General features: G+C 44.3%; 1 protein-coding gene across 3 annotated transcripts in view; it reads right to left on the reverse strand.

The window, feature by feature from the left end:
• FYN (FYN proto-oncogene, Src family tyrosine kinase) overlaps positions 1 to 13,558 on the reverse strand; it is a 159,329-nt gene that overhangs the window by 16,229 nt on the left and 129,542 nt on the right. For all 3 annotated transcript variants that reach the window (XM_044288684.1, XM_044288683.1, XM_044288682.1), the window contains exons 6-8: positions 4,694 to 4,792; positions 3,472 to 3,575; positions 938 to 1,087 (exon numbers count right to left, since the gene is read on the reverse strand). In XM_044288684.1, the coding sequence (XP_044144619.1) occupies positions 938 to 1,087; positions 3,472 to 3,575; positions 4,694 to 4,792 (353 nt within the window). The remainder of the gene's footprint in view (positions 1 to 937; positions 1,088 to 3,471; positions 3,576 to 4,693; positions 4,793 to 13,558) is intronic.

A 13,558-nucleotide genomic window follows, 5' to 3' on the forward strand; every position in this document is an offset into this window, starting at 1 on the left:
CAGATTCAGTATACCGATTTGTGAAATCAATACAATGTGTTCTATGGATCTGTACACTGATACACTAGGAACAAGCACCAAGAAGAGTAGGGGGAGCGTAAAAAGGAAATGAGGGGCAGCATAAATGTGTAACACGAGATAACCTTCAAAGATTCAATTAACACAACTGGCAACTAGCAAAAGATTGCAAAACATATTTTTCTGCTGAAAGCTTTGAGTGAACAGCAAAACAGATTTGCATTATGAAATATCTGCCTCCTGGAAACATCTGGTTCAACACATTAGAGGATTCCAGACTCTAGAATCCTGATATGACCCAGGGACTCAAACAAAGGCTGGTAAAACTATAAAATATATATTGTGTTTCCACTGCAATGGAAGAGATGATATCACTAGCTGCGCGAATGAGTCACCAGCAGACAGAAATGTCTTATGCTTGATGATGAAAGCCGAGAACGGTTTCATGGGAATCACCATAAATATAAAGCTGCCCTACTGTTTCAAAGAACAACTTGAACAGAGTTACAATTTATCAAAGAGGATATAAAAAAAATAATCTGTGAGAGCAGGGAAAATGATAAAAACAATATCACTCACCTGATAAATCCCCCACCGATCCAGCACCGCCGCTCAAGTATTCCCTGCTGGCCTGTTTACTTTGCTGTACATACATGGGACTGCTGCAATTACTAGCCCCAGCATTCTCCTGCCGTACATGCAGACATCCCTGCTGAGACTGTACATATGTGATTGCTGCAGCAAAGTAAAGACTGGCAGAGATGAGTAGCGCTGGAGTGGCGGGGCATTTACCAGGCAAGAATTAATATGATTATTTTATCACATTCCCACTTGCACATTTTATTTTTTAAATAATGGATGACCCTTTATGGTTTTTGTGTACAGTACAGTATACCGGTAATATTGATAGGAGCGATACCTGAATAGTGATGAACAAGCTGCTGAAGGGTTTCAAATTGGGCCCTCGTTGTTATGTAATATCCGCCACTGTCAAGTTTCCGGATCTTATAGTGTTTGACATGATCTCCTTTCATGTCATCCCAGTCACGAATAGACAATGAATAGGCACCTGGAATGTTGGTCAAAGGGGGGTTTAACCACATTGTTAGGGACCATTGATATTTAAAAAACATTCACTAATAGACAGTTTCATGTACAAATAATCTGCCCTGACGGTGTTTCCTGACTAGAGATGAGCAAATCGATTTGTACGAATTGATTCATCTCATTAAGCAGAGTGCAGCACCTGTGAAGGGGTGTCCCCGAAGCTGAGGACGCTCCCCTGCTGCGTGATTTACAGAGCCGGCCCTGCCAGTCTCACGCCTGCCCTCCTGCTCTGAGTAACGGCACAAGCACAGCGACTCTGCTTCTGCTACTCGGAGAAATGGAGAGCAGCAACAAAGGCGTCAGATTGTCAGGGTTGGCTGAGATGTCTGGCACTGTCAATCAGGCAGTAGAAGAAGTGTCCTTAGCTTCGGGGACATCACAGGCACAGGACGATTCACAAATCGACTCACTCATCTCTATTTCTGGTCTTTTGCTTTAGCGGTGAAAAAAAAAGCATTATATATGTTATATATATATATATATATATATATATATATATATACAGTTGTGTTAAAAATAATAGCAGCGTGATTAAAAAAGTTAATAAAGCTCAAAATCCTTCTAATAGCTTGTATTTCCATACACACTAATGCATTGGGAACACTACACGTTCTATTCCAAATCAAAACATGAAGAAAAATATATCAAATTTGTGTTGTTCCTCAAAAAAATTTGAAGAAAAGTGAATATTAGACTGTTCAAAAAAATAGCAGTGTTTGTATTCTTCTTTACAAACTCAAACATTCTCTATATAAACTGAAAAATGTTTGTAGATTTTGCTTTCCTTTGAATCACTTAACTAATATTTAGTTGTAGAACCACTGTTTCTGAGAATTGCTGTACATCTGTCTTGCATGAAGTCAACCATCTTCTGGCACCTGTGAACAGGTATTCCAGCCCAGGATGATTGGACTACATTCCAGTTCTTCTCTATTTCTTGGTTTTGCCTCCGAAGCTGCATTTTTGATGTCACCCCACAAGTTTTCTATTGGATTAAGATTCAGGGATTGGGCTGATCACGCCATAACGTCAATCTTGTTCGTCTGGAACCAAGATGTTGCCCGTTTACTGGTATTTTTGGGGTCATTGTCTTGTTGGAACACCCATTTCAAGGGCATTTCCTCTTTAGCATAAGGCAGCATGACCTCTTCAAGTATTCTGATGTATTCAAACTGATCCATGATCCATCCTTGGTATGCGATAAATAGGCCCAACATCCCCATATCATGATGCTTGCGCCACCATGCTTCACTGTCTTCACAGTGTACTGTGGCTTAAATTCAGTGTTTGGGGGTCGTCTGATAAACTGTCTCCGGCCACTAGACCCAAAAAGAACAATCTCACTTTAATCAGTCCACAAAATGTCTCTTTAGACCAGTCAATGTGCTCTTTGGCAAATTGTAACCTCTTCAGCACATGTCTTTTTTTCAACAGTGGGACTTTGCGGGGGCTTCTTGCAGATAGCTTGGCTTCACATAGGCATTTTCTAATTGTAACTACTCACAGGTAACTTCAGACCTTCTTTGATCTTCCTGGAGCTGATTGTTGGCTGAGTCCTTGCCATTTTGGCTATTCTTCTATCCATTTGAATAGTAGTTTTTTCGCTTTCTTCCACGTCTTTCAGGTTTTGGTTGCCATTTTAAAGCATTTATGATAATATTAGCTGAGCAGCCTCTCATTTTCTGCATTTCTTTATATGTTTTCCCCTCTCCAATCAACTTTTTAATCAAGGTACGCTGTTCTTCTGAACAATGTCTGGAACTACCCATCTTCCTCAGAATTTCAGAGAGAAATGCACTGTAACCAGCATGTACAACATTTGCCGCCTTCCTTAAATAAGGGCAATAATTGCCACCTGTTTTTTTTAAAGAATAAATTACCTCACTCATTGAACTCCACACTGCTATTATTTTGAACATGCCCCTTTCAATAAGTGATTGAATTACACAGAATCATCAGCATGCATGGCATGACTGTTGGGTTTCTATTACTCTACTACACCTGCTAGTAATTTTTTTGCCATGTAGAAATATAATTTCTATTAAAAACAGTGATTGATCAGGTTAGTGATGTCTGACTGCTATTATTTTGAACACAACTGTGTGTGTGTGTGTGTGTGTGTGTGTATGTATGTATATATATATATATATATATATATATATATATATATATATATAAAACTACATTCATGGTGGTAGATGAATCACATTACTGCAGTCTACATCCATACACTGAGTGGTATGGAGTATACAGTTTACTACTAAGAATTATATCTGTAGCAGCTGGAAATGGCAATGGCAAATTGAAGCTACAGCAAAATCGGTTTTAGCTATTATGTCCACTCACCTTTGGTGGTTTCACTTTCACGTATTAAGTAGGTTCCCCTTGGATTTCCAAAGGATAACAATTGTCTCTCTGCATCCTTTCTTCCCAGTTTGCCAAAGTACCATCTAGAAAGATAGAAATTAAGAAATGTGAATGATTATAGTATTAGTTTCATAGACAATATATTCTTCAGTATCTTCATATGATGAATGTATCATGGCTTCCATTTATAACAAAGCTATGACAGATGCTGCTCTGTAACTATGGCCTGCAGAAGGACTCCATAGGAATGGATTCAATCGCCCATATGGGACAAGCAATCTAACAATCGCATGTTCAAGTTCCTTGAGCGGATTTAATATGTGTAAAAAAAATATAATAAAAAAAAAAAATAATAATAATAAAAAAAAAAATAATATATATATATATATATATATATATATATAAATTCTAATTGCCCTCTGTCCCCATAATAAAAATAAACAATAATAAAGATAATTTGCACTGCTGCATCCCAAAATGCCCATACTATTAAAATATTTTCCCCTGCAGTGAATGTCGCAATCTAAATATTTTTTTTTAACACATTACGGCCTCATGCACACGACCGTTGTGTGCATCCGTGGCCGTTGTGCCGTTTTTTTTCGCGGACCCATTGACTTTCAATGGGTCCGTCGAAAAATCGGAAAATGCACCGTTTGGCAGCCGCATCCGTGATCCGTTTTTCCTGGCCGTGAAAAAAATATGACCTGTCCTATTTTTTTCACGGCCAACGGTTCACGGACCCATTCAAGTCAATGGGTCCGTGAAAAAACACGGATGCACACAAGATTGTCATCCGCGTCCGTGATCCGTGTCCGTTTTTTCCTATCATTTCAATGGCAAACTTGACTTAGATTATTTATTTTTTTTTCATGTCCGTGGATCCTCCAAAAATCAAGGAAGACCCACGGACGAAAAAACGGTCACGGATCACGGACGTACGGACCCCGTTTTTGCGGACCTTAAAAAAAAAACGGTCGTGTGCATGAGGCCTTAAGCACAAGAAAAACTATAAAAATTTGGTATTGTACTGGCCTGGACAATGAAGGTAACAGGTCACACATAGGGAATGCATTGTAGGTAAAAGATAATGGGGCTTTTGGAAAGTACAACTTATCCCCCCCCCCCCCCAAAAAAAAAAAAAAGATAATAATAAAATAGTTTCTACAATAAAGAATAAACATATAAAACAAATACATACTCTTCAGCTTGAATGGAATCCACTGGCGCCACATAGTTACTTGGGATATAACCAGTCCCACCAGTTGTCAACGAGCGCGCTTCCCACCAATCGCCTTCACTGCAGAGAGACATGTAAAAAGAGATCAACAGAAATGTACAATACAGAAGGTATATATGGACTACAATAGTATTGAAATAGAAAACATCCATGCAAAAACATTTACTCAATGATCATTTCTCAAGTAAGTGCATTTTAACAGTCAAAGGAATCTAAAATAAAAACCACTGAAGGAAGCAACAATCCAAATAATCTACTGTTCTGTGTACACAGCAACTATGTCAATTTAACCGGCTTCACGATTACAGAATAAATATGAGCGCCCCACAAAGAAACCCTCTGCGATTAGACCTATCCTGCAGTCATCTGACATTCTCCTTTAGCTGTCCCTCCCCGCTTTTCTTGTTAGCCGACTATGTGTGGTGGAATATTAAAGGGGTTATCCCACGACTGATGAAAAAAATGAAACTTGGACATCACATAGTACGGGACAATCTCTTGCAAAGCTAGAAAGAGCCCTGTACTTCATATGGATCCTGAGATCCCCCATATTTTGCTCTAGTGGCCTCCTATATTTATTTCAAGCTGGCAACTCAGGGAGCATGTCCTTTCTCAGAGGTGTGTGTCCTTTCTGCTACAGCTCAGGAGGTGCGTCCTTTCTGCTACAGCTCAGGAGGTGTGTCCTTTCTGCTACAGCTCAGGAGGTGCGTCCTTTCTGCTACAGCTCAGGAGGTGCGTCCTTTCTGCTACAGCTCAGGAGGTGCGTCCTTTCTGCTACAGCTCAGGAGGTGCGTCCTTTCTTCTACAGCTCAGGAGGTGCGTCCTTTATGCTACAGCTCAGGAGGTGCGTCCTTTCTGCTACAGCTCAGGAGGTGCGTCCTTTCTGCTACAGCTCAGGAGGTGCGTCCTTTCTGCTACAGCTCAGGAGGTGCGTCCTTTCTGCTACAGCTCAGGAGGTGCGTCCTTTATGCTACAGCTCAGGAGGTGCGTCCTTTATGCTACAGCTCAGGAGGTGCGTCCTTTCTGCTACAGCTCAGGAGGTGCGTCCTTTCTGCTACAGCTCAGGAGGTGCGTCCTTTCTGCTACAGCTCAGGAGGTGCGTCCTTTCTTCTACAGCTCAGGAGGTGCGTCCTTTATGCTACAGCTCAGGAGGTGCGTCCTTTCTGCTACAGCTCAGGAGGTGCGTCCTTTCTGCTACAGCTCAGGAGGTGCGTCCTTTCTGCTACAGCTCAGGAGGTGCGTCCTTTCTGCTACAGCTCAGGAGGTGCGTCCTTTCTGCTACAGCTCAGGAGGTGCGTCTTTTCTGCTACAGCTCAGGAGGTGCGTCCTTTCTGCTACAGCTCAGGAGGTGCGTCCTCTCTGCTACAGCTCAGGAGGTGCGTCCTTTCTGCTACAGCTCAGGAGGTGCGTCCTTTCTGCTACAGCTCAGGAGGTGCGTCCTTTCTTCTACAGCTCAGGAGGTGCGTCCTTTATGCTACAGCTCAGGAGGTGCGTCCTTTCTGCTACAGCTCAGGAGGTGCGTCCTTTCTGCTACAGCTCAGGAGGTGCGTCCTTTCTGCTACAGCTCAGGAGGTGCGTCCTTTCTTCTACAGCTCAGGAGGTGCGTCCTTTATGCTACAGCTCAGGAGGTGCGTCCTTTATGCTACAGCTCAGGAGGTGCGTCCTTTCTGCTACAGCTCAGGAGGTGCGTCCTTTCTGCTACAGCTCAGGAGGTGCGTCCTTTCTGCTACAGCTCAGGAGGTGCGTCCTTTCTGCTACAGCTCAGGAGGTGCGTCCTTTCTGCTACAGCTCAGGAGGTGCGTCCTTTCTGCTACAGCTCAGGAGGTGCGTCCTTTCTGCTACAGCTCAGGAGGTGCGTCCTTTCTGCTTCAGCTCAGGAGGTGCGTCCTTTCTGCTACAGCTCAGGAGGTGCGTCCTTTCTGCTACAGCTCAGGAGGTGCGTCCTTTCTGCTACAGCTCAGGAGGTGCGTCCTTTCTGCTACAACTCAGGAGGTGCGTCCTTTCTTCTACAGCTCAGGAGGTGCGTCCTTTCTGCTACAGCTCAGGAGGTGCGTCCTTTCTTCTACAGCTCAGGAGGTGCGTCCTTTCTTCTACAGCTCAGGAGGTGCGTCCTTTCTGCTACAGCTCAGGAGGTGCGTCCTTTCTGCTACAGCTCAGGAGGTGCGTCCTTTCTGCTACAGCTCAGGAGGTGCGTCCTTTCTGCTACAGCTCAGGAGGTGCGTCCTTTATGCTACAGCTCAGGAGGTGCGTCCTTTATGCTACAGCTCAGGAGGTGCGTCCTTTCTGCTACAGCTCAGGAGGTGCGTCCTTTCTGCTACAGCTCAGGAGGTGCGTCCTTTCTGCTACAGCTCAGGAGGTGCGTCCTTTCTGCTACAGCTCAGGAGGTGCGTCCTTTCTGCTACAGCTCAGGAGGTGCGTCCTTTCTTCTACAGCTCAGGAGGTGCGTCCTTTCTGCTACAGCTCAGGAGGTGCGTCCTTTCTTCTACAGCTCAGGAGGTGCGTCCTTTCTGCTACAGCTCAGGAGGTGCGTCCTTTCTGCTACAGCTCAGGAGGTGCGTCCTTTCTTCTACAGCTCAGGAGGTGCGTCCTTTCTGCTACAGCTCAGGAGGTGCGTCCTTTCTTCTACAGCTCAGGAGGTGCGTCCTTTCTGCTACAGCTCAGGAGGTGCGTCCTTTCTGCTACAGCTCAGGAGGTGCGTCCTTTCTGCTACAGCTCAGGAGGTGCGTCCTTTCTGCTACAGGTCTCTCCATGTAACTGTCACAAATTCTAACAGTAGATATGACTGGTGGCAGTTGAAGGATGTGGATGTGCACAGAATTATACAGATTGAAAACCAAGGGTAAAGAAATACTCACAACTGAAACATTTTTGTAACAGAAAGTAACTTACAAAAGGAACTATTTTTTCACATTGAAGTATGTTAAAATGACATTTAATTGTGGCAGTACACCTTCAATACCTATCTCTCCTGACTGTGTTTTCAAATGGGCGAGAGGAGAAAGCTGCTGCCAGACACCCCTGGTGACTGCTTATCTTCTGGGGAAACAAGAGGATGGGGCATTGAAATTCAACAGGCCTGATCCTTCTCTCCCCAGCGAGGAGACATTATACTGCTAGACAGTAATGCTGAAAAAGGTGGTTTTGGCTGACTTTTTTAGATTTCTTATGTGAAGCTAAAATATGTGACAGGTGGTCCAATGCAGCAATCGGCACTTTCTTGAAGGAAGTAAGATTACCGTGTATTGTGTTCTATGATGGCAGCTCATCATCCTAAATCATGAAATAATGATGGCAGCTGCATGGATCTCAGAAGATGGAATGAATGGGTAGGGTATTTTTATAAGGCAAGCTTTCAGCTCTGTGCTGAAATAATGTAACTATATTATGAGGGTTTCTCCAGAAAGGGCACTGTGCCTCTTAAGACTATCATGTACTATGACACAAATCTAGCACATTTCTACTGTTCTCCTACACAGAAGACAGCAGATAAAGAACCACCTACTACTAAATGTTACAATCTTACCAGAGTGTGCGGATTGGATTCTAACCACAGCAGATACTTATAGACACTTTCTCAGCAAGTTTGACTGCAATTTTCAGTTTTATCTGAAGCCAGATTTTTTAAAACCTTTTTTTTTTTTTTTGCATTTGAGGAGTAAATAAAATGCTGCCTTAAAGGGGTTGTCCAGACAACATAAAAAATAACAGGTTTATAAAAGAAGTGATACTGACCTCACGGATCCACATCGCTGCGGGTTCCGCGCTTCTTGGGTGCCCACTGGTATTTACTTCCCTCTCAACATACAGGAAATAACCGCTCAGCCAATCACTAGCTGAGGCAGGTCACTGACTGGATGAGCTGTGCTGGGTGGATAGGTCCATACCAGCTTTACATTTGTGGACAGGGCATTTTTCACGTGATAAATCCTTTACATCATTATAATGCTGCCCTTGGTGTTCAATCTGTATAGTAATGTGCACATCCACCTACTGAGGTGGTCGCACATGCTCAGTTAAAAAAAAAAATATATATAACAAACTGGCATCTCACCTAAGTCCTATGTTCATTCCTCCTCCATCTCATAATGCATGGAAACAAAAGCAGGGCTGGTACGATATGAAAGGTGCACGTTCAAGCACAAGTCCAATAAAATTCCTATATTTTTCACATGGAATAAATCACATTAAAAACACTGAAAAGACCTACCCGTTTCCTGCGCACAAAGCGCTCTTGGTCACAGTGTTTTTAATGTAATTTATTCCATGTGAAAAATAAAGGAATTTTATTGGGCTTGTGCTGGAACGTGCACCTTTCATACCGCACATGCTCAGTTCCATCCTTCAACTGCTATCAGTCATATCTACTGTTAGAAGGTGTGACAACTACATGGACAGAGCCATGGCAAAAGGACATGCCCCCTGAGCTGTAGCAGAATGGACATGCCCCCTGAGCTGTAGCAGAATGGACATGCCCCCTGAGCTGTAGCAGACTGGACATGCCCCCTGAGCTGTAGCAGAATGGACATGCCCCCTGAGCTGTAGCAGAATGGACATGCCCCCTGAGCTGTAGCAGACTGGACATGCCCCCTGAGCTGTAGCAGAATGGACATGCCCCCTGAGCTGTAGCAGAATGGACATGCCCCCTGAGCTGTAGCAGAATGGACATGCCCCCTGAGCTGTAGCAGAATGGACATGCCCCCTGAGCTGTAGCAGAATGGACATGCCCCCTGAGCTGTAGCAGAATGGACATGCCCCCTGAGCTGTAGCAGACTGGACATGCCCCCTGAGCTGTAGCAGAATGGACATGCCCCCTGAGCTGTAGCAGAATGGACATGCCCCCTGAGCTGTAGCAGAATGGACATGCCCCCTGAGCTGTAGCAGAATGGACATGCCCCCTGAGCTGTAGCAGAATGGACATGCCCCCTGAGCTGTAGCAGACTGGACATGCCCCCTGAGCTGTAGCAGAATTGACATGCCCCCTGAGCTGTAGCAGAATGGACATGCCCCCTGAGCTGTAGCAGAATGGACATGCCCCCTGAGCTGTAGCAGACTGGACATGCCCCCTGAGCTGTAGCAGAATGGACATGCCCCCTGAGCTGTAGCAGAATGGACATGCCCCCTGAGCTGTAGCAGAATGGACATGCCCCCTGAGCTGTAGCAGAATGGACATGCCCCCTGAGCTGTAGCAGAATGGACATGCCCCCTGAGCTGTAGCAGACTGGACATGCCCCCTGAGCTGTAGCAGAATGGACATGCCCCCTGAGCTGTAGCAGAATGGACATGCCCCCTGAGCTGTAGCAGAATGGACATGCCCCCTGAGCTGTAGCAGAATGGACATGCCCCCTGAGCTGTAGCAGACTGGACATGCCCCCTGAGCTGTAGCAGAATGGACATGCCCCCTGAGCTGTAGCAGACTGGACATGCCCCCTGAGCTGTAGCAGAATGGACATGCCCCCTGAGCTGTAGCAGAATGGACATGCCCCCTGAGCTGTAGCAGAATGGACATGCCCCCTGAGCTGTAGCAGACTGGACATGCCCCCTGAGCTGTAGCAGAATGGACATGCCCCCTGAGCTGTAGCAGAATGGACATGCCCCCTGAGCTGTAGCAGAATGGACATGCCCCCTGAGCTGTAGCAGAATGGACATGCCCCCTGAGCTGTAGCAGACTGGACATGCCCCCTGAGCTGTAGCAGAATGGACATGCCCCCTGAGCTGTAGCAGACTGGACATGCCCCCTGAGCTGTAGCAGAATGGACATGCCCCCTGAGCTGTAGCAGAATGGACATGCCCCCTGAGCTGTAGCAGAATAGACATGCCCCCTGAGAAAGGACATGCCCTCTGAGCTGTAGCAGAATAGACATGCCCCCTGAGAAAGGACATGCCCCCTGAGCTGTAGCAGAATAGACATGCCCCCTGAGAAAGGACATGCCCCCTGAGCTGTAGCAGAAAGCACTCTCTTGAGGTAAAGCTAGCAGACCACTAGAGCAATAAATGGGGGATCTCAGGATCCATATGAAGTACAGGGCTTTTTCTAGCTTTGTAAGAGATTGTCACGTACTATGTGATGTCTGATTGGATAAGTTCAGACCACTCTGGCTATATGGGTGAGTGTATAGCTATGCAAACATGTATTGTTTATGCATTTATCATTATTTTTGGTTTAAAAAAGTATATGAGTAAATGATATATGCATGTCCTGAAGTAGTGGCCTTCGCTACTGAGTATCCGTATAGAAACCCACCAAATGGACACTCCTCGGCCCACATCTGCCCCACAGAAGCCTATATACTGTACAATATACTTTTATCACTATTGCACCCTCTAGTCACTAGCTTTTTGTGCTCTGCCATTATTTAGTGTTGCTGCATAATAACACATTAAGAAGTCCAAGCTGAAGGGGAGCGCGCCACTGTAAATCATAGGAAATACTTGCCCACAAGTGAATGAGTGCGTTAGTATATTGGCAATTATTTGCTGGATAGAAATATCCAATACACTTTGATGTTTTAGACAGGTGACTCGACATTTACTGCACATCAGAATTTACGGATCAATAGCTGGCAGCTCTGTTGGTGGATTTTAAAGGTGATTCCGTGAGCGATAAAAGCAATTTAAAAAAGGTAATAACATGAAGTTAGTATCTCCTGGGAATGGCAGATATTACATTTTCTGCACATGACTGGAATCTGACAGTGACTATGTAGAAACATACAATGCTGTAAAAGGATGGATCACTGATCCATCATTGATGTCACATTTCTCGGTAGTCTCTGTTTTCCTACTAGGAACCAGAAAACACTCAGGACGCATGCTGGACGGTAGCGACACAACAGTCCTGGAGTCATAACTGGAGGGAGCTCCTTATTCCAGTATTATCTATATGCAGCATATACCACCCTGAAAAGGTTGTGACTGTGAAAGATGGAGTCCCCCACTATGAGTCGGAGTGGAGGCCTGCTCAAAAAGAAAGGCTCTTGTGGATCCGTGTGTTACACGGCTGGCCATTCATTCATCATGTCTGGCCAGAGATGGTCTATGCATTTTCAGATGAAGGCCAGGCCTGCTTTAATTTTTAACATGGGATGTCCGCTTGAAACAATCCCCGAAACTTTTTATCTTTTTTAACTAGTAATACTTTTTGCTTCGCCTAAAGAACAGAATATTATTATTATTACTAATTTCAAGTTTATTACAGAGTAGCAACCACCATGCGCTACTGCAGAAACAAAAGGAATAGACAAAATCCACAGTGAAAACGCATGAACCGTACACTAGATGGCAGTATTTTACTACCGGAACGCTAACACCTATTACGGCTCTTTTACACATCATGTCTGCAGTGTATGACATGTAGAGCAGGACAGCATATCAGTCAGCATTTTGGCAGGGTGCTATATTTATCAGTGTCTGCTGCATGCTGCAGAAAAACTACAAGCTGGCACCAAACACTTCCAGAATTTTCATTTGCATAAAACACAAAGGTATGCTTTTGAAGACTGAATGACAAAATTAAAGATTTTCTATGTATGCCTTCCAACAATCAGAGTCCCAATAAACAATATAGGGCTCCCAAAAATGACTGCACTCCGTATCTTACATATCAACCATAACACCTACAACAGAACACAATGTAGCGCTATCCAGATATAAAAAATAAATTTTTATCAATTCAAATAAATATACATAAAATAGTAGAAACGGTGGCGGTCAAAGACACGGTCAGCAAATACATATCAGAAACTACTGGAATAAGAATAGTAATCAAATTACTAATCGCTAGTCCCCAGACCTAGTGTCCCAAACAACATAATAAGGTGCATAGTGCAAGACATAATATTCCCAATGGTACATAAGATCAGGAAAAAATAGAAGAATAACACAATACTCAAAATTCCAGCAGCAAATTACATAAAATTCATACCGACCAGTGATCATATACCCCGACGCGCGTTTCGCTTCTTCAGGGGATAAACAATCAAGTAGGGCTTGTTCACATCTGCAAGGGCTCCATTAGGGGCCTTGGTTGCACAAAGTAGTGCAGCACGTTGTGCTTTTTCTTAGGAAAATATCAGACACCATAGGACGAATCCCATTACAGTAAATAGGGTTAGTCAGGCACCACTGGTGACCATCATAGGACGGATCTGGCGCTGCCGTTCTTTTTATCAGCTCATTCAAAGTAAATAACGCTGATGTGAACGAGCCATCACAAAACACAAATATGACCAATATGTCTACCGCTATAGAAAACAGAGAATCTTGTGTCAGGCTTTGGAAAGAATCCAGAAACAAGCGTCCTGCACTTCTGGGTCTGAGCGCAGTAAGGAACAGGGTGGGAACAATAAAAATGTCACGCCAATGTATAGGCACATTCTATTTTACAACCACCACCAACATTCTTGTTAAATTTTATGTATTTTCTTTTCAAAACACTGCCGAATGTATTCTCATTGATGATGATGTATGAGAAATGAAGGCTAGCCTCGGCCTTCTCTATCCCGCTCGCACTGTACATCTGTGCTTTTATACTGTATGGGCCACCGCTGTGGGTTCGCAGTGTGACTGTGGGGTATCAGTGCTCCTTTTTGGCCAACATTGTAATTAGGTGAAAACAACTGTAGGGGGTTTGCCTATCTCTTGGGGTGCAGCTTTGTTGCCAGTCATGATCTCTGTTGCTCGGTAGTGAATATAAGGCGGCTCTGACGGGCACTTAACGGTAAGCATGCAGAGAACTGCCTGGAAATTACAAGGGGGTGAACAGGATGTAGTGCATTAGGGAATTTAATGTAACTGCTTTGCTTGCTGCACTGCAGAAATGTTGCTCCA

This window comes from Bufo gargarizans, chromosome 4, assembly GCF_014858855.1.
Source record: "Bufo gargarizans isolate SCDJY-AF-19 chromosome 4, ASM1485885v1, whole genome shotgun sequence".
Taxonomy (NCBI): domain Eukaryota; kingdom Metazoa; phylum Chordata; class Amphibia; order Anura; family Bufonidae; genus Bufo; species Bufo gargarizans.